Consider the following 25,363-nt stretch of genomic DNA (forward strand, 5'->3'; position numbering starts at 1 on the left):
GAAGGAAAATGTCAGATCTCGCAAATCTGATCATGCATAGTATTTTACAGGTGAAATTCAATTACGTAAAGTAGTAAATTTAGTGTAGTGAGTGACTCTGGGAGTACACATGAGCAGAGTTTTTGAAGTCGATTAACGAAGCAAAAGGGTATCATTATTGTGCCAACTTCTGATCGCAACACAAGTTGTGTTGTGATCATCTAAGCGACAAATTATCGCCAACATCAATATTGGTATCACTCTGGTGTGTACGTAAGTATGTAAAAAGATATTTGTGAAATTGTGCTGTGAAAAAATACTGTTTTTTTATCTCCGATATGTACAACTTTTTTCACTACTTTCGGGAAATCTTACACCTGAATTGGAATTGCCTTTCAATAGAAGCAGGATTCCAAAAACCTTTCAAATGCTTCCAGAAAGAAAAACTACATAGTGTCAAAAGTAAAGTGAGTTAGTCTTACTTCAATTGTTATGCAGAACTGCGCAAATAAATCTACACGAAGGAATCGTATAAATAAATTGGTTTATCTGGATTTTTTATTCAATTGTATTGGATTGACTAGAGTCAAAAGTCCTGCAAATTGTATGTAGGACTGAGTTTGACACACAATATGCATACTTATGTACCTTTGACTTTCATCCTGCGTCACTTTCACCATTTTGCTTCACTTCAATGCTCCATCCACAAGCTCGGCCCAGTTATCAATTGGTGCTCGTCGACTAAATTATATGGGATTGGTAATCGTTGTAGGAGTGGCGAATGCAAAATATAATCCATTAAGTAGTTCAGCATCTCGTAAAATCTAGAGCAATTAATTTCAGATTGACAAAAACGGGATGTGTATCAAGAAAATCCTCCTATGGGACGGCTCAGACAGATGTCAAAAGGAATATCAAAATGATACTTTCTCTGGTAAGACCTTAGTTTACCAATCTTGATAATTACTCATCACGCATTGGTTCATTTTCTACATTGAAATGCATGTCTAGGAGCAACCTATAGTTAGTTTTTTGTGTATTTCAGTATGGTTTTATTTTTTCAATCCAAATCTTAGGTTACCCACACCCATGTTTAATAGCATATTCCTCAGCAAGCCCATATCTTGAGAAAATAGAATTAAATTTCATTCCTTGTTCGGTTGTCGCATTTCATGATCCTTCTGGTGAAAGCTGCGGTGAGTGAACCTCAAAGCTGCTTAGGGTAGATTTATAATATGAACAAAGAGAACTTGCTAGATGGCCACGAACACCGAAAATGACTCGGACTTACAGCGATTATTTAAGTATCTCCAATGTTTCCTCGTAACCCGACCGGATTCTAGCTAATGATTTAACCAGATCATATATGTATGTGGTGATCATACATATGTATGCATTCCTATTTACTTTCACTATTAATTCGACTTGGTGAGTTGTTTCAAATATCATAATACACGCATTGGAGTTACCCAACAAGTGGTGCGCCACTTGGAAGAACAGGAATAAGGAACTTATGTAATTAGTTAATTACATTGAAGTATGCACTACCTCGAAAATAATGCCCAAAAATTTACAATAGACAGTCGCTTTTTCATTTAATTCAATTCGTGGCTCAAGATTTAAAAATACAAGTAAATTGTTTAATGCCCCTCAGCTCAACATTACGATTAGTGTTGCAGTTTTCCTGTTATTTGAAATGCAAAAACCTAAATTTCAAGGCTCAATTGAAATCATGACGAAAGAGGTGTTACTTCTCATATAGCCCGCTATTTTCCGTTGTCTTTTACATACAATATGTAATATCTACAATGTTATATCTGCAATCTAATAGAAAAATAAAATGGATTATGCTGTTATTATGTAGATTTATACATACTACTATTTGTAAGATGCACTATTTTTATAACATGCTTCATCCTTCGATGTGTTCAAATTCCAGCAGGTTTCTGTCCATCCGTGTGGGACAACTTTCTCTGCTGGCCTCCCACTCCTCCAGGTAACAAGAGCATAATCCAGTGCCCACAGCTAAACTGGAACGATGTTGGAAGTAAGTAATTATGATTGATTTCAACTGAAATTCATTTTAAACTAGTCTATAGCGGAAGTGTGTTCATGCAATTTGCATATTTTTTCTGTGCCATTTCATCGTTTAACTGTTCGTATACTTTATGTACATATTTATCTGTATATTATTTCTAGTGGAGAAAGCACAGAATTCCATAGTATTGTGATGCTCAATGGTATATGAAGCATATTGACGTTATTTATGTTCAAGATTCCATAAGACATACAAAAGACATCGTAAATTACAGTATCGCTCCGTAAATGTACAGCTTATTTATGTACGTAGAAAATACAGAATTCCAAAAATCAAGTTGACCTTCTCCAGCGTTGCCAATTCAATAAATCTCGATAAATTGGACATCATTATGTAGCATTCAATTTTCAAAAATGAAATTTCCCTAACGAAATTTGCTTGGAATTTGATCTTATGTACATTTTCGCTTTCATCTGTCATTAATGTATATAGAATTAGCATTTCGCTATTGCCTGGAAAACGGGTCATGGACTGGAGGCGATCAACAAAATCCTGACGCCGAGTGGACGACAAACAATTCTTGTCTAAATCCCTATGTCCAAGAATTCATGAAGAATATTCACGGATCACAGGTAAAAAAATCACATAAAGCTTTGTGTATTTTTTGTAGTTTCTCGTGACAGGATGCTATTTACAAAAAAACCTCGATATAGTCTGCTACAAAACTGAAAATCTGAAATTACAGCATAACGCTATGACTTTATTGCAGACGAAACCTGGAATTTACGAAGCCAATCGCACTCTGGAAATAATTGGATTGACATTTTCAATATTTTCACTTCTGATGTCCCAAATATTTTTTCATGGATTCAGGCATGTTTGGCTAAACTGTTTTGTTGATTTGATATTTATTTGATGTTTTATACCAACTTTATTTTATTCAAGTAGCTAAATAGAAATAGATTCAGTAATAGGTTCGAACGTAACCAACTTGTCGATTCTTTAGAAACTTTGAACTAAATTTGGTCTCGTCAACAAATAAATAATAGGTCTAATTAAGTAAAGGTGGACTATTAACATGGCGGGGTGTCTATGTCCAATTCTATTAAAGAACATGTTAAATTTTCTACTTATTTATATAGGAATTTGCAAAACAACCGAACCATGATTCATAAAAACCTGTTTGTTGCGGTGAGCATTCAAGTAATTGTGCAACTTATTCAGCATTTTGACAAAATCTACACTTCCGATGTGTACATACTAGAGACGATGGTAAGTAAACAAAATTTACGCATAATTGTAATTCTATTTCCCTGTACGTTACTGTACCCAGTAACATTACAGATATTATGAAATTATGCTGCTTACTAAATATGAACTAAGCAGCTTATAAACCACGTGTACTCATACGTAAATCATCATTCTAGATTACTTAATTACCAATTATCAAGTAACTGTTGATTATAACTATTGATTTGATTAAATATGATCTGTGGTACCCTGAAACTATACTTACATGTTTGGTACGGATTGCAAATCAATCTAATCAAAAACAAACACATACTACAGAATATAATGTTAGATAGATGGAATGGATTTAATTGGAGTTTTAGTAACCATTAGGAGTAACCATTATTGAAGATTTTTCTGCCATAGTTTTCTATATACTAGTATGTATGCATCAATTCTCACGCTTGGTCTTTCACGCTTCGGGGATAAATACATTACATGCTTATGCATGTATACATCAATGTATGTATGTATGTCCCTCAGTGAAAGTGAAACACGATTAAGGATCTGCAGCAAATTTCGAAAGTCTAGCGGCTGCGATTTTGATAGATATTAGCTTTCACTTTCTCAGTAAGCTCGATCCTGACCAGCATACCTGTTGATGATGATAATGATGATCCTGCTTACGGATTCAGTACAGCGGTCCCCACGAAACATTCACACCATATCTACCTACATTCGGGACACATATTGGCATATCTTAAATCATAGAAGCTCTCCTTCATATTTTCGTTTAGATTGTGAAATTTAATACTTATCAAGATGAATGTCTCACGTACTTGAGTGCTTAAATATCCAGCACGCACGCTATATGTATATGCACATGACATGTAATCTTTTAAAAACATAACAATGATAAATTTTTTTTTCTTGATGCAACTTTTGAATAATTTAGAAATACGCATGTGAAACGGCGTATGTTTTGATGGAATACGTTCAAACTGCAATATTCCTCTGGATGTTCATTGAAGTACTTCACCTTCACAAACTGATAACAGTCACAGCTTTCCAAGAGTTTCTCACTATAAAGTAAGTACTGTAAAAGTGGAGTTTCGTGAAATGTACATGAAACTTTGGAGTCCATTTTTTATAGTGGACAATATCTGTAGTCCTCGTTATACATGAGGAATTAGTTTGTGTAATCTCATTTCTTTTGCAGAATCTATTACATTTTGGGATGGGGATCTCCAATATTGCCAATAATAATATGGGGAGGGCTTACCTATCACTCGTCATATAACTTTGTTTGTTTCGCTGGGTACAATCTGTCTGGATTCTCTTGGACCCTGGTTCCACGCCAATTTGTATTCGGGGTAATTATTTTCCATTAATTCACACCTTCGTTCAAGTATATGAGCATAAACATATAATCTGCATAATGCATGTTTGGCTATTGGAGATGTTGCAATTAAAATGAAGTGGTAAACACATCATTTAATTTTAAATAACAAATCCTTGCCTAGCTAAATCTCCTCTTCCTTGCCAACATCATTCGAATACTGGGGACGAAGTTGAGCGACAGTAATTCTGCGCAAACAATCCAAGTTCGGTAACGAAACACCAACCTCAGTATAAAAAGTTGTAATAAAACTTTTGTTCATTCTGCTTGCCTAAGACTGAGCATGGTCAGTTAGCTATGAGTATTACATACGTTTTGATGCATCGTTTGTGTAAAATTATGTTTTCAATTAATGTCTCCCTTCATATTTTGCATTGTGTTTGCGAGAACATATAATGTGTTTCTGTAGGAAAGCAGTGAAAGCAGGAGTTGTCCTTGTTCCGCTGATGGGCATTGCAAACCTCGTCCAGTCGACTTACTGGCCATTGGAAATGAACATTATTCAGCTGGGCAATTTGTCCTACCTTGTCACCACGCTAATTTCATTCCAGGGGTTCTTTTGCTCCCTCATTTACTGCTTTCTTAATCGACAGGTGATTGAATACAACTCAATTTTGTACCCGATTATTACAGGCAGATTTATTATTACCATGTGATGTGTCAGCCATGCTAATTTTAGTTTATGCTAAAAACATTGTGCTCCAACTAACGATAAGCTCTTTATATTTTGTGACCAGGTAAAACAATCCTTGAAACGTTTTTTCAAGGACTGGAAAGCCCGGATTACTACTACTCGGCAGAATCCAAACGCCAGTCCGGACGCGTTTTTCGTTGTACCAAATCCGACTCCTTTTGGGGCAATGGTTGATTCTCCCGACCGCATCAGAAGAAATCAAAGATCCAGATCGGAGGAGTTGAGAAAGCATAAACAGCAGCGGACTTTCGGGGGCTCTGTGGGAAAGCGGAAGGTGAAAGTTGTTGGGGAAGGAGCAGGAGTCGACCCTTTCTTTGAGCACTGGAGCGATGTGGAACTGTCGGCACACAATAATGTCGATATTGAGCAAATTGAGATCCCACTCCAATATTTCGCACAAGGACCGAACACTGTGCACAGCAATATTGACACTGCATACTCAAAATTGGCAACTTCATCCCGAACAGCGCAATCCACAAGCATGGACGCCAGGATTTCCCACGTTGACCTCAATTCACCAGGATCATCAAGTAACAAAGCTTGTCAGAGAGGTCAGAGGGGGCAAGCTCAGGGACAAGTTAGAAGCATCTTGTCCAAAATTGATATCTCACGTCCTCAGTTGCCCCACAATGCTGATCAGCAGATCATGGAATAAGGGGCGAATTGGGAATCTCATCATCCAACTTTTCTCATTTCCAACAACATGTAGATGCGTAGAAGTTATACAGACAATTGTTTCAGTAGTATATATACCTCTATGTAGATTCAATATTACTACCTCAGATTTTGATAATCAGATCCTGAATCTGATTATAAACTTTCTCTGCAACCGCTTGTCAGTTATCTATTTTGGATGATTCTAAATGTTGCATCCTGCAAAATGCTTAAATATATTAGCAAAATCTGACTTGTTCGCTTACCTGATTATATTGTACAAATAAAATTCATAGTTGTGTTTATCATGACATTCTGCGAAGATGTTAGTAGCCGACTCTGATAGTCTAGTATTGTAATTACATATGCAACTCTCTATACATCTTAATGTGCATCTAAAATAAATGGAATAACTTGTTCAATCTCTGAAAATATTACCGTGATTACTTCTAAAATCAATTGCACATGTCGAAAACCATGATGAAAACAAATCTTGATATAAACACGCACAAATTTCATACTGCAACTAAGTACATAAGTACTTAACACGGCAGCAGGATAAGAAAACTTGAGAATCTGTAGATATGCTACAATACGATAATACTTACTACCTCAAAATTAACCTCAAATCCGAATAAATATCGATTGCGTTATTTAGAAAATAAAGTAGAAATAATTATTGTAAATGAGATTCAAATCAATTGGGTTAGTACAGGAATTTTGTCTCTTTATTACACACGAGTACTGATAATTTTCACATTTTTGTCCAAAGTCACATTATGGGAAGTTATGGGTGTACAAAATTTATTCAAATGTCCTCAACAATCGTCGAAATTTGGGACTGCGGATTCAGCCTTGTCACACTCTGTCATAAAAACTCCGGCAAAAGGGGAGTGGCGGATTCCGATGCTGAAGGCGGGTGGTTGACGCCAGACGCGGGGGGTGGACTCGTGCACGTTGTAGGAACCCGGTCCCGCATTGCAACTTTGACCCTTCAAGACCCTCCATCTTCCCTTGATGCTCACCTCCCCACCCTTGTTCTTGATAATATTTGGGCTTCCTAAACAGGGTGGAGACAAGTTAAAGTGGGCCTTAATTAGGATCAGGGTTCCTTCCCAACGATTATGTATTAAGTTGCATCCATACCAATGTCATATATGGGTCCTGGAGATCGGAAAACTTCATCATCAGTTTTTCCTTTCCCTTTGCTGTAAACCAACCAATTCAATATTTTTCAGACATATTTATAATCATGTTAACTAACTAGCAGACGCAAATAATAAACTATGAAAATGTGGAAGGTCTCACATGGTCACTTCGCCAGTAGTGTTCTTATCTGGAATATTTGGTCCAAGGCAGGGTGGAAGGAGGTAGATGGGACCGGGGGAGCATTTTCCTCTCTCAATGACTGGAGTTCGCCAGGCAAGTGAGTACTCTGGTGCCTTTCTCCGATTCACGTTGATTGCTGGAAGGTACTCAGCAGGCCCGGGTGTTTGAGTGTTGAAGGGTTCTGAAAGTATAAAAGTAATGAGCACGAGTTCTTTTTGCATGTCAAGCAAGAATGTGAAATACATGAGGAAGTTAGTATATTTCTTACCAATAACTTTGGTCCTAGACTTTAGCGATGCAGCCACTTGCGTGTCCGGTCCCTTGGCGGTCATCCCCTTGATGAATATTATTTAAATAGTAAAATTTCAGTAACGTTTTTTAGAACATCGATGCAATTTATGCACATTGTAGGTTAGGTTAATGTATGGCGAGTTTTGAGATAATGCAATAGTTCCCTGCATACCTTTGGAATGGCATAAATAGGTCCAGGTCCGTTTCCTTTCCGGATTAGGACCGACGGTAGCTTTAAGCCCAAAGAGTAGGCAGGATTTTGCTTCCGTGAAGGGTCATGACCCACCATCCCTAGAAAAACAATGTGTTTTCTTTTGAAATTGAAGCATTTTATATGGGAAGGTCAAAATGGCAGTAGTATCCGAAATACACATAACGTACAAGTTTACGGGTAGATTCTACATGCAAACATACCAATTGTGGGTGGCAGCATCACTCCCGCAGGTCCAGGCCCATTTTCCCAAAAACTAGAAAGTTGTTGTTGACGTTGTTCCACCGTTTTGTTCATGATGATGAAGGTTAATTGATTGTACTAATTGTTGGGATGTATTTTAGGGAGGGGGGACTATTTTTGAAACAGGAATTTGTGGGGAAAATGCCAATTGGAGATAGTTTTGAAGAGTCGGGCGAAGTTGTCTGTTTGTGAGTTTCTGAGAAATATTTTCTTTCGGGTCATGACTTTCTTTCTCTTTTGGGTATAAACGTCTAGTATCCGTTGCCATGAGAGCTACACTTTCATAATTTTATTAGCATTATAATTTTGGAATGCAGTTCAAAAGTCCACGTCGTGTGAATGTTTTTTTGCATAGTGAGGTAGAAATAAGCGGTATGGCTACTTTATTAAATAAATTGAAATTCGAGCAGATGGAAAACACGCCTGAGGTGATTCTATTTCATGTATCACCTGCTAAAGTGTAGTGTACACTTTCTTTCCCATATTTACGTATCGTAATTTCTGCATGTTTTGCTGACATTGACCCTTCTTCTTTGAACGCAACAAATGGCAGCTTGCATAAACTGTTGCAAAATCTTGTGTGCAGATACTTGCTATCATGTATGGAAATATGCTACGCACCATCAACCACACATATTAAACTAGAAAACCTGGCTATTACTAATACTAGTTTTCACGGTTTGTGTGCTCGACTCACACACACGCGTCGTCCGACCTATTGCCCTTTCTCGTAAAATGAAATGAAACCTTCTTGTAGCGTGTGGTTGCATTTTTTGCAATGTCATCGTCTTAATAATCCAGAATTGGCCGTCTGGCAGATGGTACATGCGTGGTAGACACACTTACAAATACGTAGATTGTAGACCTAATGAACAATATTGGTAAAGTCAAAAGAATTACCCAATGGGTATGTTTCCCTGCTGATTTGAGTATACAAAGTTGTGTGTCAACTGGAGCGACGGTGGCGCACATACCCATCTGTGTATTATTTAGTTGCTAGGTGAGAAGTGGTGGCGCTCGGGTGCAACACCTACCAGTGTATTATTAGTTGGTGAATGTGCATAGACGGCGCTCATAGTGTGGCTACTATCGCTCGTCCAGTACTTCTTCTAGATAGAATAGTATAGTTCTGTGGAATTACCGTACGAATTGTATATAATTTATGTTGTTGTTACAAACCTCTGTAGCCCCAAAATGACACGATCTGACTTTGAATTTTTATGAATGTATATTTGACACATGCTTCGACGGCATGATCAAGCCTTGTGTTTATCATATTTCATAATCTATCGAGATCTACTAAATAAACTCATTTTCACAGTACGATATGGTTAAGTTACATTCTTATTTAGTATAAAAGTTCTGGCATTTCAAGACCGATGGAATGCTTCGCACTTATCTACTCCAAAAGTGACTCAAATCTGTACATACTGTAAATATGAGCATTTCTCACTAGCAGTTACAATATACAGGCAAAAAATACATATGTAAGCATTTATTTATGCTAAAGGACAAGAGTCATGTCAGCACGTAGTCAATTTGTAGTATCGATTGCAATTTTTTCAGATTCAGCTACACTAGAGATTTGTCCTGTATTTGACGTCATCGTGCATCTTTTCTGTCAACTCGAGTCAACTCGAGTCAACCATTCAGCTAGTCAATCTTATAAGTTGTGTTTTATGGAGAAGACGATATACTGGTGACATGTACCCTGATATTAATTGTACTAACTCCATGAACACGATTTTCAAATTGTCGTGATACTTTTACGTTAGACTATAAATGAATGATGAATTATGTGTAACTCGGTTTAACTACATGTTTTTCTGTAGTCTCATTTTTTGCTGGTGTTTTCGTCTGATGAGTAAATTACAACATGGGTTGACCATCCTGGAGAATAATGCGTAGATATTGTGCTCATTTAGAATTAGTTTGTACAACTTTAAGTGCATATGAGCAAAAAGTTACCCCTGGCTTTGCTGGCCACCTAAACTGGTCGTAAATGGATTCATTATGCTTTTTGCAAAGAAATCTGCACATCTCAAATCCTCGCACTCGTTTACAATGCTCATTGCGACATTATTTGCCTATTGCCCGGTTGGGTTGTAAAGAGGAGATTGGAAATTTTTATCTTTGACCGAACTTGAATACATACTTCAACACACCAAGATACGAATATAATATAATAAAATGGTCCACGAATAATGGGGAGAAAATTACAAAGCTGCAGCAACATATACCATGGTAGGCACTAGTGAACCGCTCTTCTGGGTCAACCAGTATAGTGTATACATATATAGTCTTAGGAAACAATGAAGTCTGGAAGAAGGTTGTATGGGCAATTCTGAGAAAAGAGGGTTCAAACTCAAATCAAAGGTTTTTACATTTTCAAAGCTAAGCTATATTGCAGTATTGCTGCTATAATATGTACACGACTTGACAAATTTACGCATTCAATGAAGAGACATGTATAATACGAATTTTATGGTTATGTATAGGAATTTGCGAACTACGACCCTTGTGAATAGCGAGTGGTTTCTGCTATACAGAAGAGTGTAAAAATATTTTTACTTATGTTCTGAGACTTGGCACATAAAGATGGTTGTAAAATATTGTAAAGAACTGAACCTAAACAAAATCAAGTAAATCTCAATGAAAGACACGTTGAGGATAGCGTCTAGACGCACCATCCTGTTTTTGCTCGATTGGTCAACGGCATAAAATTCAAGATTACTTAAAACCGTCAGCGACAGTTAAGAATTTTTGGAGTCAGTAAAATTTTATTGTCAGACTTCTGTTCAGCGTTTGACAAAAGTACTGAGGAGGAGTCGAAGATCAAATCAACTAGAATTGTGACACTTTTGTAAGATCTTGAAATTGTAAAACTTGAACGCATGGTGAAAGGATGCGATCTGCCATATTTCTTATGACCAAGATGTGAATGCTACGCAATTTTAATCAAAAAGATTTAATGAAAGCATCTTTTGATAGTTGGATTGAGACCTTGATTGAAAATCCTGTATTTACCACCGCACTACTAGTAGCGACCTAGTAGCATGTTCACATGTCGTAAATGTGACTTTTAATTAGACTTACTTGCTTTTGATCATTCCATTTTTCAGCATGAAATGAATCATGTAAGCCGATTTAGGTTTCATCAAAAAGCGGATGAAGTGAAGAGAACGTGATGATGAACTAAGGACCAAAATGTAGCTGAGAGATGAGTAAACCTACAGAAAGTAAGTATCTGTTTTCCACGAAACATTTTCTGGTCAACCACTCGTATCCTTTTACCTTTGGTACCTGTATCCACACACGTATGTACGCGCAAATAATTAATATAAAAGTCAATAATAATACAAGTGCATTGAAGCACGCAGGATAATTTACTTTTCAAATTACAAGACATGCTTATCTACAGAAGGGCTACACATCTAATCCAAATCAGTACTCAGTTCTGCTCAAATTTAATCAAGGCTTTAATTACAAATGTACAGTCAGAAACCGCAATCCAACGAAAGACAAGCAAAAAATTAATCAACTTTTTATACCAAAATCTTATGCATTTCCCATCTGTCATACATATGTCGATATATCTGTACATAGATATATACAATGTCCATGTATCAGTATGCTATGCGTGCGTGCTTTATATTTTATCTAATGCTATGATGCGTGTACCGTAAATATGCTTTCCTGCAATTTTGGAAGTTTGAGAGGGTTCATCGGTGCAGGCAATCACAATTCGTTCTTGCACTTTATGCTCCATGTGTACCCGACAAATGTACATTGTACCCAGGACTTTTCTAATAGAAATTTATTTAAGTTCTGGGAAGTATTTGTCTGTTACTGACCGTTGAACAGGTACTTTTGTGTCAGCCTAAAAATATTTTCTATGCTTATGTATTATGTAGTAATTTGAAGTATCTATGTTTCCTACAAATAAATTATCAGGATTTTTATGTTGAAGTAATTAATAGTAACGCTCCTGATGTAGTAGATTAAATGAGTGGAACTGGAGCAAGCCAAAAACACGATGCAGTTTCATACAAGACTTGCACTACATTGGACTTATTGATGTATTAGATTTATTTTTTTTATTAATCTATTTGTGCCACACCAAGTTGAGAAAACGTATAAAATGATTTGTGTTAGAATAACATCTAAAATGTGCGTTTTTATAAATGTACATATATACTATGTCATATGTGTATATGTAAGTATTGGTATATAAAAAAACTGGTTTCCAACTGCCATCCAGTTTCCTACAAATAACTCTTCCAATTTCTGGATTCCGTCTCGAAAATGGACAAAGACAAAGCAGAATCAGAAAAAAAACCTACAGTGCAGACTCCATATAGCCCGAGTCAGGGACAGAGTCCCTGACTCCGTGAGTCCTAGCTGTTTCTAAATTTTTCTCCGAATTGACCGACATAATATTACCACTTTGAACTTCCACAGCTATATTTGCTATCAAGAAGTGGTTTTTAGCCTTCGTACCAAATTTCAGATGGAAAAATTAAACTTAAAAAATGGTATGGGTTACCCTCCAGGGTCACTCTGGTTAAAATTCGCTCACTTATAACTTCATATCCTTTCATGAGAAGCCATTAGGTATGACCTTGCCGGATTTAATGTTTTTAAAGTAATTTCTAAAAATCGGTATGGGTCACCCCATAGGGTCCCTCAAGATGAAAATTTTTCAAACTTAAAGTCATTTTTATCTATTAGGAGCCATTAGCAACCTCTGTACCCAATTTTAGCCTTCTACGACAATTTTGAAATTTGGTGCATAATACCCCACCCACTCCGATGACCCCCACTGGTCAACCACTTGACCGATTTCGCCCATCTTCGAACTCGTTTCCTAACTTTGTCCAATATGCATATGGTAAAAATTTCAAGTCAATCGGTTCAGCCGTTTTGGCTCTATCGTGCCGGACAGACGGACGGACGGACGGACGGACGGACATGACGGTTCCATAAGCCCTGACTCGGGCTAAAAATTAGCTGAAAAATTAAATTGACGTGTCATTTGAGTTGGAAGATCAGCAATAGAATTTAATTTGCCAGTTTAATTGATACATCATGGATGAACCACTATGGAACCCGACAGAGTTTCATCCACATCAAAGAAGAAAATTATAATCTTAACAAGCACCACATGATTAAGTTAAAAGCAGCGTAATAAAACGCCCAAATGTTCACTTGGATATTTTATTTTTCTCTGAAAATCGACCCTAAAATTTTAGGAGCTTACGGTATCGTCGTAAGTGCAGTATATCCATATGTATCAAATCATTAACTGGTAAACTAATCTAGAAAGGTTGAAAATATATCCAAAGCAAAAGACGGTGCTTCCTTCAAACAAGGTGAAGATGGACTCTGGTGTATGTCCTGAGCCCCCAAAACCAATAGGCATTCAACAACAATGGAGTTTTTGTACTTGACAAATACTTGGAATTGGACCACAGCGAATACTACACGGAAGGCCAAATTATTAACCTAAAATCAAGAAGCCCCATAAGCTAAAGCGATGAAGTGTTATTCAATTCAGGTAAAATTTTCCACTTTGGGTCCCTGCCTGACGCTCTTATTACTACCGGATCACCGAAACGAGCGACTGCATCCACAAGTAAGATGTGCAATGAATGAAACTTTTTCACAAAGGAGGAGAATCAATCGAAGGTCGGTTTTGGTTTCACTTATTACAAAAATTTACAAATGAATGGGAATGATTGTGAAGGAAGTACATGTTTTTCTGGTTCTGGAATTTACACTTTTGTCGGTTTGTATCATGGCCATTTATGACTTGTTGCTACATACACCTTGCTCCTTTCATGCAATGGACTCGTTGGAAAACACTCTTGTTAACATAAATTTCACTTTACCCTTCTCTCGCCTTATCATTTCACTAAGACATACCTGGCACTGCACCCTGATGTCATGTGCTGATCATGTGAACAGATTCGCTGGCTACAGTAAGTATCGCAGTAACCGACTGGTATAATGATGCAAGTTAAATCCTTGAGCATTTCTCCTGAATTATTGAAGGCCAGAGTTGGGTCTTTGTTGTGCGTCGTTAATAATAATAATAATAATAACGCAACTACTTGCTCAGTATCCAAAGTTTTGAAAACTCCTCAGAAGCTTACATAAAAATCCAACCGGATCATTGAAAAGTTTGTACTACTTAAGAGTCGTAGGCTACGGATCAATATATGTATGGATATGGCTATACACATACAGTTGTTAAACTGGTGTAAGTTAAAGTTATCTATAAAAAGAGGCTAAGGAGCCTGTTACTAAATTTCAGCTGCAAAATTACAGCATTTGCATGCGTATATTACTGAAATTAGCAGGCATGTAAGTATATTGACTTTAAAATACAATGTCGATAAATAATGCACAAATATGGTTAACGCTTTCCTAATTTAAATTAGACGAGGAAAATATGGGCGAATTAAAGACAGAAAAGGAAGTTATTACAAACAAAACAGCATATCACGACGGCATACGGATGTCGACCAAAAAGCAAGCCCACACACATGAGGACATTTTAAATTTTCATTCATATCAGTATTCATTTGTCGCACTATTTGCTTCCTATATGAATGATTCATCGGTTCACTGTCGTCAATCACCTCGCACTCCATCATCCCGTTAGCAATACATAAGTTAAACAGTAACAACTGTTATATATACAAAAATGCTAATAAATGTGAATATCGTCGTTGAAGCTTCCACAGGACCATCTCCTATTCCTGCATCATTGGATTCTGCAAAATGAAAATGAAACTCAATGTCCCTACTCGTAACCGTCTTATGAAATATTACCTCCTAGACTGCATATGGCGAGTTTTATTCCATCGGAATTTGTTCTGTATCGTCATTTCATCTGCTATTTATTTGCTAGTCAGTAAGATTCGTGAAAGCCACAAATAGAACCGTTAAGTTAATGGGTTCCTCTGTTTGGACTTGTACAAGGTTTAGATGACACAGTAGTAATAATCATCACAGTCGAACGTCTCAATTTATTGTAATGCATACAAATATAATTATTTTCTTCAACGTCAAACCCAATGAAGTCGTAGTCTTAACAATTTGAGAGTGAGAAAATGAGGATGGTGAAATTGGAGAGGTCTACATATCCAGTAAATTTTAATTGTTCCGATAATCATAAATTCTAAGATTAGAGAGGAGAACAGTGCATGTTTAGTAGAAATCATGTGACCACATGACGATGTTCCGTTTCCTATGTAAATTCGAGCACATAACCAGTTCAAGTGGTATGCATTTCTCAAATTCACACTTCTTGAGAAAGATTGCGTAAAATATATATTTTAACGGGGCTGCTTGATGGTGTTGCTTGCTACTTCAAATCCTATTACAGAAATATGCGTCTTTTCAGTACGCACAGCCCTACGTATAAAATGGAGATGAGTTAACGTTGAACAATTTCATTCCTTTATGTACTTGTGAATGGGCTGAAATAGAAGGGAGATGGGTTTCCCGAGTTCCCACGCTGCTTGCATTTTGCCAAGCAGTGCGTGCATGTATGTACGTACGTACTTGTTCTCCAAGGGAGTAAGATGCAGTCCAAAATGCTGACCTAATTCAATCTATTCACATGAAATTAAACCAAGTTCATTCGTTTACTATTCATGTCCAAACTGTCATGAATGGGTGCTCATGGAGTGTGTATTGCCTGACATGTACTTGTCATGTTAGGATAGTGGTGGGTAATATTATATTTGGAACAGTATATTTTATTCATGGATCGCTCTACCTGATTCGAATTAGCTACCTAATTATTCATCAATTTCTTAGTTCCTTTAAACATGAGTCACCATATGCTTTATAATAAGTATACCTTCATATTACCTTCGGGTACCATAGGTTGGATGGAAGATCGACGTGGTTTCACATTTTGCACGATTTTCACCACCAGCTTAAAAAAAGCTACATCGCATCTGAAATAGGTGACCTGTGAATTTGCATGAGCATTCAATCTCCGACTGACATTAAGTTTTGATATAACAACTGGTTATTGTGCATGATACATTAATACCAAACTTCTCAAATGTACCCGAGCCCAAATTAATTACTACGTAATCACAAAAATAAATTCAACACGTACTATAAAATTCATTTCTAAATACATTACATATTTTTAGGACATAGTAAATGGTACAAATTTTGTTCGTAATAATTCTGGAAAAATGCTTTCTTTGATTAGATCAGTACATAAGTACATGAACAAGAGTTTATTCAAACGACGTGAGGCATACGTGTTTAGTGCAAGAAATTGAACGTCAATTTCAAATGTTTAGAAAATGCTCATCTAGTTTTCATGTATTTATGTCCAAATATTATTTGTGTATCTCGTGTTTTGTTGCTGGCTTCAAAGAAGACCTGTTGTTTACATGCTTGATCTAACTTACATATGTACATGCTTTTATAGATTTATGTCGAATGCACCTGCTCGCGATTGTAATTATTTTGAGATAAATAATTATACATCACTTCACCTATTTAATCACCATGTACGTTTTGGTAATTGTGCAATGTATGTATGCGAATAGTTACTTAGGATCAACAGGTCGTCACAATCCTTTCTTGACCTAACTCCTCAAATTGGTTGGTACATATTCCGATGACGTGTGTCACTTGGCAGCAGCCAGGCTATTTTTTGGCAAGGAGTAACTGCAACAGGCTTTCCTAAAAAATAATGGACACCGTTCATATATTGAACTTTAAAAATATTTAATCACACTGATCATTTCATGTCTATCTTATGTGTAAACATTCTGCATATTTTGTACATATGTTCTACATACCGCAAATGAAGTAAAATGCTCACCAACTATTGTTTCAATTGAGCCAGGTGTATTTTTAAATCTACTATATAGAAGACCTAACAGTTCACATTTGTGCCAGAAACTGTATTATGTAGAAGGGACAGGTGTTAGTTAAATACACACGTTGATTAATGCATAATTACAAGATGAGTCCCGTCTGCTCATTACAGCAACAAAAATTAAAGTGGTATTACCACTGCATTAGTCAACAGTAAGTACATATCCGTAGGTATTAAACTTTCTTGAAAAAAAGAGATGAGAACGAAGCCACCTAAACTCTTTGGAGTGAATGATTCCACCCAAGAATATGTGCACTCGTATGTGTGCTCGCTTTAAAAACCGACTTGACGTCTATTGATCAAATAATGCTAGCCAGAGGACGGGGAGGAAAACCCCTGGGTATCTTGAATTGTACGTAAAATGCTTGTCGTGTTTTGAGTTCTAAATAATTGTAAGCAATTCCTAACCTTAATTAATACCAGACTCTAAAACAGTTAAAACGTGCATGACAATATGCATGTTTTACGAGTATATCTGACTTGGCGAGGTGAAAACTGACCGTCAACTTATCCAGTCTATACATATGTAAACTAACAAGTTGTAAGTTCAAGTAAAGCTTTTAATTAGTAACTTAAGCCTCAAGCCAGAGCCGAGTTTTATTTAAAGTATCCATTATGACATGCAAAAGTACACTATGCAGTTGATCATGAAAGGCAGTGAGCCATGAAATTATTGGAGCAGAAAAAAGTAGTCTGTTCAGTGCATATGCTGTGATCGGTACACACTTGTCACTATAATGATTAAGCATTGTTTTAGGAACCATACATTCCCAATATTTTAATAAATGCTATGTGAGAATTACAATTTATTTATGAGTTTAAAATGGGAATTCATTCGTCACATGAGTAGAATGTCAGCGACAACGTCAAACTTTCAACTTATCTAGCTGGTTGCATATCCATGTATATTTATTTAGTATGGTGTTACATAATGTAAACATTATCATTAAAATTGGCATCGTGGCTGGTAAAGATTACACTATATCAAATTTCGGTGATTTGGGGTAGCTTAGCATCCACCACGACAATTAACTTGATGGTTCCACATTACTTGACGCCATGACTTGCCACCACGAGTAAATATGCATTTCTCATTGAATGAATAATACGATTTTTAATTATTTAGTTGCTGCAAATACATCATGTTCGGTCCTGACACTTTGCCAGACCAGTCTCTGTGGTCATTTTTGCTTCCAAATGCTCAATATTTTTTTAAAGCAATGAAACTTGAAATGCAAACTGAATTAGTCCCGTTCTTAATTTGCATAACAAGACAATAAAAACCACAGGCAGCACTCTCTTTTCACTGGTTTCATTCAACTTTCAACTGCAAAGTATGCACTTGTATTTATATTTATCTTTGTTGTCTTCTCAATTTCAATCCACTAACCAAATACTGTTATTAGGCTTATTTGGCGAGGATAGAGAAACACCAAGTTTTATCGAAGAATATCAAACTTGTTTGCTTTCTTTCCTCCTTTTAATGTATTTATGGGAGACAAGTTGGACCTAAATGTTTCCCTTGATCTTACATACAGATATATGGGCATAAGGTTTGAACGACTTATGTTCTTGGTTTTTTTAACAAGGACAAAGGTCGGTCACCCAGCATTATTAGGAAGAATAAGAGACAGGACAAAACCATTGGACATTTTAATGATTTTTTTACCTTTCAAATAAGACCTCAAGCACATACATACACGATACAAATGCATGTGGTACTTGTGTGACTCGTTTCTTACTATTTATTATATGTTCTGGCACCACCCAGTAATAAGGGATAAAAATTTTGGGTCAATACGGCTGAAACGAGTAGTTGAAATTGCAAAGACGAATATCAGCTTTGACATTGTATTAAACCGTCATATTATTTACGAACAAGCTACGTTGGATTTTTTCTCGAATTTTCGACTGTTCTGATACTTTTAATTTGACAATAAAACGAACCTCAATATCATATCCATAGTTGTAATTAGAACATCACATGCAATCTTAAACCGGAATTTTTGCATTTAATCGCAATATAATTTGTACATTTCTATTGTAAATTAGCAGCTCAGCTCTGCATAGATTATTATTGTGATATATTTATTCTTTATTACCGCATCGCATTTAATCTTAATCCTGAATAATGGGGCATAACATTTTAAACATTATTCCTCAAGTTCATCCACTGTTGACTGTCCCATGTTACTGTTAATTTGCTTCAAGTAACCAGGCTTTTACTTATTAAACCAGCCCCACCAAACATTATCAAGAATGGTAACAGTACAAAATGCATGCTTAAAAGTTCACCTAGAAATTCTTTCATGTTAATGAAAATGTTAATAAACCCAGGGCGAATAATCAGTATATTATGCACATTTGGGTATCTCAATCACCTTCTCCTGAGGTTATTTAAAAATTTATGAATTCAGGGAAAATGACAAGGTATTGGGTACGTCCACTTTTATGGTTTACTTTTTAGCTACATATGTTAATGTTGGAGAGTATATGTGATATGAAAATAAAACCTGTTTTCAGCTAATCTTGCCTCGAAATGAGAGTCTTAAAATTGGCAATATTATTGCAACAACCAACAGCTTCAAAGATTAGGCAAATCACAATCCAATATCAATATCATGATATCATCTTCATCACCACTATTATAAATACATAAGTATAAATGGGGACGTGTGCTAGTCATTCGAAATTAACCAATAATACAAATTAAATATGTATTTGTAAAGTTCATCCGTATTTCTATTATAACTTCGAATGTTCAATACTTGTCTATGTACATTTGCATATATCTCTTTTAGACCTTTTCTCTTGTAATTTGGAGCCCAACACTTGTGTTCTAAATAAAAATGTGAAAGGTAGGGCATTATTTACTAAAATAGTATATGAGCACAGTCTCATCGCGTGATTACGAAGGGTTGTTGGCTCTTTTTTTGTTCCAGCAACAGGCAAGTTCCTCCTTTGTTCTCTCTTCTAGTTACCTTCTAGTTACAGTAAGTATGCAACTTATACAGCAAAAGTGGCGAAGAAGTTTCTCGGTCGTTGGTGGTGGCAATATCGTCGTCGTCGTCGTCGCCGTTGTGCGTTTTGTCTGGTTTCTCTTATGCGTTCTGTTTCTTCTTCCTCGTGGTGTCTTCAGTGGCCGATCGTCTCTGATCGCATTCTCTTTGTGGTTGGAAACTGACTATTCTTCATTTGGTACTCGAAGAGAGAGGAAGTACGTAATTGTGCTCTACCCCCGCTCATTCACCATACGAAAACCGTTAAATCAAGAATCTGCGCTAATAAGAAGTAATTATAAAGTGAATTTCAGACTTTGTTACCCGAAAAAAGAGAGTACAAACGAGAGTTGTTTCCACTCGGAAATTTTCAGGTGCGTCATATCGATAACTCATCGGTTATGTCACCTATTGATTTTAATTAAACGTGCTTCAACGGAGACGTTACATTCGGTGATTATTTGTTAGCAATTGCGAGGTGAGTTTCACAGTTGTATTATCCATCTTCTTATTAAATAACTCAAGTTCTAACAACTTTATTGAGAATGTGGGTAAAATGAGACTCAGTATTCCAAGAGTAGTAGTAGAGAAGAACAAAGGCACATAGTTTCACCATAAGGATTAGTCATCAGACTTCTTGTTAATTTCGTAGGGTTAGTCATATCAGTTTTTGAAGGGATGAATACAGTTACTAGTTTTTTGATGATGTGATTTACAATCTGTACAATTCATGTAGTGTTGACTAAATTTGAGATGGACTTGCTTTTTTAAAGTGGCTTCTTGTGATTGCACAAGCACAAAATTATTGCAACACCGTGTGCTGTGCAAGAAATTGAGTGCAGTTGTGAGATGACGAGTCTCGCTCTCTCTCGCTGCGAGGAAATGACGATGAGTCAAAATATTTACATGTGTCTCACACAAGTTGTCTCATTTTTACCTCAGCCGTTCACATTATGATAGAACAAGGCTCCATCACACGCTTAAATTTACATATTAACAAAGTCTCATCCAGCATTTGAAAGTCGTCATTCGTCACTAATTTTAGCATTAGTATTAAGATTATGGTATACACAGTTAGCAGTAATAAAATATATAAGGTATATATATCTATTATCGAGTATAAGATTACTGAGGTGGGCAGACAAATTACAACCGTTGACTGTGGTTGGTTAAGACAAAATATTAGAAATTCTCCTCGTGTATGGAGAAGCTTGCTTGGTTCTTATTGTGTTACAGAGACTACTGGAAATTCCACAACGTTGGGCAGCGAGAAGGAGGGATCTGATCATCGTCAGGATAATTGTAGGCCTGCGACTTTCTCTTTGGTTATCTAGCTGTATGAGCGTCCTGCAATAACCTCATAAAGCTAGGTTACCAAGGTTAAAGCCTGACCTAAAAGTCATCTCTCGTCCATGCTTCCATTCAACGCCCTTTACGAATGTAAGTCATTTGACTTCTCTCCTTTGTCTACAGTAGAGTTTGATTAAAACGAGGAAATGTATATGAAGGAAATTCGTTAGCAAGTGCTAATACTTTGAACAAAGTCGTGTAAACTCAAATACAGCATGGTCTAAAAGCGAGGAGACAGAAATCATTTTATTTCATCTTTTTTACAGAATGGAGTTTGAAAATGAACAAATTTATTGCTTTATTATCAAAACAATCCAGAAAGATAGAACATATGAACACCACCGAAAATTACAAAACTTAACAACAAAAGTACTCCTAATTTTAGTGACATTGTTAACAAATAGATATTTATTTAATATATTTAGTAATTTTCTTCGTAGATATACACTTTGTTTTAAGGATCAATTGAAACGTACATGTAGTCAATGTAGAATTATATATAAATTAATAAAATTAATAATAATTGTAGAATTATTTTGCTGCCTACTATATAGATGTATCATCTTTTTGGTGTTTGTAGATACATACGTACACATAGTCAAATTGCCAGTTGGAGATGAAGAGATGATAATACATACTGTGTCACGCAGCTACAAAAATTATAACTAAATTTCACTGGTCAAATTATTGAACTCTAAATGACACAATGGGTTTGACAATAATATCCTCAAAAAGGAGGCACAGAAGAATTAACGGAAAATTGGGGAACGTTCAATTAGGTGGTTTAATTAAGGGCAGTGATTTTCCAAAGGTACTTGTCAGCAAACACCTTTTAGCAAATGACACACCGATCTGTCCCTTGTGCTTCATCCCCTTCCTGATGAAATAAATCCTCGGGCGATCCAAAACCTAAACGTTTTCTTTGATGGCTAAATTGCACCCTCTTCGTGGTACGAGTTGCAACCTCCTGCGAAACCAAAAATAATATTACCCAATTCGCATTCGTATTTAAATATTAATTTAATTTACCTCGTTAGTGTTATTGTGCAAAACCGTAAGGAAATTGTCAGAAGGAAACCACTTTTGGGTTTTCATGGTCAAATTACGTGGCGGATCGTGAACGGCCCCTGGAGCATCAGATGACCAAATTGTAACGACCGAATTAGCTTCCAATTTCATTTGACGATAAAATTTATGAGTCGTTTCCAAATCACCAGCCCGACGGGTAAGAGTCCAACCGGAAAGTGACACATCCTTCAAAAACCAGTAACATTCAGCCACCCGTGTATTTCATATATATACTTTAACAAAATTACCTTTTCTCCCTTGTTGGCTAGTTTAATGAATTTCCCATCCGCATCTTCTTCCTGTATAGCAATATCTCCGCGTTGAGTGGCTTGCACTTCGAAATCAGCTTGAATGTCATAAGTGTCTGCTTCAAATCGACGCTTCTTAACGGCTCTCAGTGGAGTTCCTCGACGTTCGCTCGGAGTGCCTGCTCGTCTGCCACCGGTTGGGGAGATGGATAACCTAAAATTAATTATACATAGTTAAAAAACTAGATATTATCATTTTCTTTACACATTTATGAAAATCCACAAGTAATAAAACTCCTTTATCATCATTATTCTCAATAATTAAATGGTAGCAATAGGTTAGTAAAGTTACCTTCGTTCTTCAGTTTCAAGGAGCTTCCTGTATGTCGCAATTTCATTGTCCAAAGCAACTTTCGTATCCATCAAATCTTGATAGTCCATCATCAAAGCGCTCTTTTCTTTCATTAAAGAATCGATCTCGCCATCCCTGGCATCCAACATTTTGGCAAATTTCGCATGGTCGTCTTCGAGTTTTTTCTCCAAGTCCTTAAGTTTTCTCAACAGTTCGGCACGCTCTTGGTCGAATTTAGCGGATGCTTGAGATGATACATCAAGCTTGAGTAGCAAGGTCGAAATCTCTTCATTCTTTGAACCCAAAGTGCTCTGAGTTCGTTTCAATTGATTTTTTAAATCAGAATTCCTCTGAGCATAGAGATTCTCCATTTCTTCCTTGTTAGCATGCAATTGAGCTTCGTATTCTGCACGGAGCTCTTGAATGCTCTGTTGGAGTTTGTTTTCGTATTCCTGCTGAAGTCGTCCATCCACCTCTTGTATCTCAACCTGTCGACGAGACCGCATCTCTATAATCTCCTTCTGATGTAGCTGACTTGTAAATGATAATTCTTGATTCTTAGTTCGAAGCTGATTCTCAGCTTCCACTTTGGCCAGCGACTCTTGCTCAAATTTGATCCTCAGGTCATTAACTTCACGCGATAACCGAGCAATTTCTCCCTCAAAGTCCTATAAAAAATAATAATGATTTATAATCGATTATACGTTAAAAATTTAGTTATGATGACACTGCCTATATAGTCTAAAAGCATTACCTTTTTCTCTGCTACCAACTTGTCACGCTCGGAACCAATTCGACTGGCCTCTGCCTGCAATTCTGCCAAATTATTTTCCGCCTGAGCTAGGTTGCGTTGAATTGCTTGATGATCTTTTGACTTTTTGTCAAATCTAATAAAAACAAAAGTATAATATAATATGATACAACTTTAAGTAGAAAGCCAGACTATGGATCATGTACTGCATTCTTACTTCGAGCGGATATCGTCGTAATCCTTCTTCAGAGTCGAATTGTCATTGCTTAACTTATTTTTATCCCTAGCAGTTTCATCCACCAACTTACGAAGTGCCATGACTTCATTTTCATAGTCTGTTGTGATACGTGTGATATTTTTTTGTTCACTTTCCTCAAATTGAGTTATCTGAATAAAAAAAACACGAAATTAGGGAAATCACCTTTTAGTAAAATTCACAAATGAATTGAAAGGGTAAGTTTATAATATAAACTTTATATTGTTTACCTGTTTTTGGTAAGACTGGTTTTCATGTTCAAGATGTCGAATTCTGTCAATGTATGCCGCAAGACGGTCGTTCAATCCAGCAAGAGTATTTTTCTCTTGTATGCGGGATAGCCGAGTTGGCGTCATTGGACTTGAAACTTCAAACACACAAAAATACAAAGTAAATATGATAATATTTTCAATATTAGCTCGTAAAGTCCCTTACCGGACGAAGACGATGTCGGGACCTGAGGCGTAGATGATGTCGCCGCCGTGGTGGAACTACTTTGTGCAGAAGAACCCCTCGTTTTCGTCTTTGATGACATGATAAAGTGGTGATTGAATAATATCGACTAGTTAAATCAAACAAGACGGTACGTACAGTACGAATTCTGCAATTCAAGGTCAGGTATGTAACACTACTAATTAGTCAACTGAAAGTTTCCTTTGAATTGTAAAATATAGGCGCACACACGATAAGCCGTAGCGAATAAATACTGTAACCACAGAAGATAAGTGTATTTGAGAAGGCACGGCAGCCAACAAGCAGTGGAACTAGTGGAAGTGACTGAGAATGTGGTTCCGTGCTATATGTGGTGGTGACTGGTGCGGAGTGTGAACGTTGAGCGAGAAATAATGCGCTCCCAGCAACAACGCTTCTTTCTTCTGTAAACAAGGCAGGGCTTTGTCCCAAAAGTCGGTTCCCACTCCTCGCCCTGTCACCCTCCCGGCTCCATACCCACTTTTGGGACAAAGCAATGCCGGCTACTCAAACCTCCCGCTCCATTCCTCCAATCACACACCATCAATCACTGGCCAAACCCAGAAATTAATGGCTCTGGCTTGTCCGACCCTCTTCTTCTTATCTTGAGAAGAAGGCGTGCTTAATATGCAAATGTAATATGCACCGGAAGTCTGATGATATGAAATTACATCTTTGTCAATACAAATAAATATGCCCTCTCATTAGAGGGCGTATTTATAGGAATGATGTACAAAGTCACTCTTCGTCATACATAATGAAGATGTAGTTGATTAATTGACACTACTCTGTACTATGGCGATTGTATGATATAAAGATGTTTCATCGTCAGTTCTGATGTTATGTAAATGATATAGTTAAAGAATAGACTTTAATAATA

The 25,363-nt window shown here is 36.6% G+C and overlaps 3 protein-coding genes and 1 long non-coding RNA gene across 4 annotated transcripts; 2 read left to right on the plus strand and 2 right to left on the minus strand.

Annotated features, from left to right (window-relative positions):
• Positions 1 to 240: 240 nt before the first annotated feature.
• Positions 241 to 6,376, plus strand: LOC118433824 (PDF receptor-like). The gene is made up of 9 exons (XM_035846132.1): positions 241 to 913; positions 1,919 to 2,026; positions 2,510 to 2,890; positions 3,160 to 3,289; positions 4,203 to 4,336; positions 4,467 to 4,620; positions 4,771 to 4,856; positions 5,056 to 5,239; positions 5,384 to 6,376. Exons 3-9 carry the CDS (start codon positions 2,772 to 2,774, stop codon positions 5,993 to 5,995), a joined length of 1,419 nt encoding a protein of 472 aa, XP_035702025.1. The 5' UTR covers positions 241 to 913; positions 1,919 to 2,026; positions 2,510 to 2,771; the 3' UTR covers positions 5,996 to 6,376.
• A 319-nt stretch (positions 6,377 to 6,695) lies between these two features.
• Positions 6,696 to 9,362, minus strand: LOC110842081 (outer dense fiber protein 3B). Its single transcript, XM_022087794.2, has 6 exons — positions 8,029 to 9,362; positions 7,787 to 7,905; positions 7,592 to 7,658; positions 7,303 to 7,504; positions 7,141 to 7,202; positions 6,696 to 7,054 (listed from the first exon to the last, which is right to left on the minus strand). Exons 1-6 carry the CDS (start codon positions 8,120 to 8,122, stop codon positions 6,813 to 6,815), a joined length of 786 nt encoding a protein of 261 aa, XP_021943486.1. The 5' UTR covers positions 8,123 to 9,362; the 3' UTR covers positions 6,696 to 6,812.
• Positions 9,363 to 20,730: 11,368 nt separating this feature from the next.
• LOC118434037 lies at positions 20,731 to 22,062 on the plus strand. Its single transcript, XR_004833731.1, has 2 exons — positions 20,731 to 21,427; positions 21,604 to 22,062. It is a non-coding gene; the product is annotated as an uncharacterized LOC118434037 (long non-coding RNA).
• LOC110861547 (lamin Dm0) lies at positions 21,557 to 24,845 on the minus strand. The gene is made up of 8 exons (XM_022110683.2): positions 24,448 to 24,845; positions 24,243 to 24,379; positions 23,974 to 24,143; positions 23,760 to 23,892; positions 23,006 to 23,673; positions 22,654 to 22,867; positions 22,367 to 22,591; positions 21,557 to 22,304 (listed from the first exon to the last, which is right to left on the minus strand). The coding sequence occupies exons 1-8, from the start codon at positions 24,545 to 24,547 to the stop codon at positions 22,170 to 22,172; spliced, it is 1,782 nt and encodes a 593-aa protein (XP_021966375.1). The 5' UTR covers positions 24,548 to 24,845; the 3' UTR covers positions 21,557 to 22,169.
• Between the last annotated feature and the right edge of the window lie 518 nt (positions 24,846 to 25,363).

This window comes from Folsomia candida, unplaced genomic scaffold (assembly GCF_002217175.1).
Source record: "Folsomia candida strain VU population unplaced genomic scaffold, ASM221717v1 Fcan01_Sc001, whole genome shotgun sequence".
In the NCBI taxonomy this organism is placed as follows: Eukaryota; Metazoa; Arthropoda; class Collembola; order Entomobryomorpha; family Isotomidae; genus Folsomia; species Folsomia candida.

Coding starts and splice junctions, on each gene's coding strand:
- LOC118433824 (XM_035846132.1), top strand. CDS start 2,772: ATGACTTTATTGCAGACGAAACCTGGAATTTACGAAGCCAATCGCACT. Junction 4,857..5,055: donor GCGCAAACAATCCAAGTTCG/GTAACGAAACAC, acceptor GTGTTTCTGTAG/GAAAGCAGTGAAAGCAGGAG. Junction 5,240..5,383: donor ACTGCTTTCTTAATCGACAG/GTGATTGAATAC, acceptor TTTTGTGACCAG/GTAAAACAATCCTTGAAACG.
- LOC110861547 (XM_022110683.2), bottom strand. CDS start 24,547: ATGTCATCAAAGACGAAAACGAGGGGTTCTTCTGCACAAAGTAGTTCC. Junction 23,674..23,759: donor AGTTGGTAGCAGAGAAAAAG/GTAATGCTTTTA, acceptor TATTTTTTATAG/GACTTTGAGGGAGAAATTGC. Junction 22,305..22,366: donor TGCACAATAACACTAACGAG/GTAAATTAAATT, acceptor TTGGTTTCGCAG/GAGGTTGCAACTCGTACCAC.
- LOC110842081 (XM_022087794.2), bottom strand. CDS start 8,122: ATGAACAAAACGGTGGAACAACGTCAACAACAACTTTCTAGTTTTTGG. Junction 7,659..7,786: donor CTATTTATGCCATTCCAAAG/GTATGCAGGGAA, acceptor ATATTCATCAAG/GGGATGACCGCCAAGGGACC. Junction 7,203..7,302: donor ACTACTGGCGAAGTGACCAT/GTGAGACCTTCC, acceptor GTTGGTTTACAG/CAAAGGGAAAGGAAAAACTG.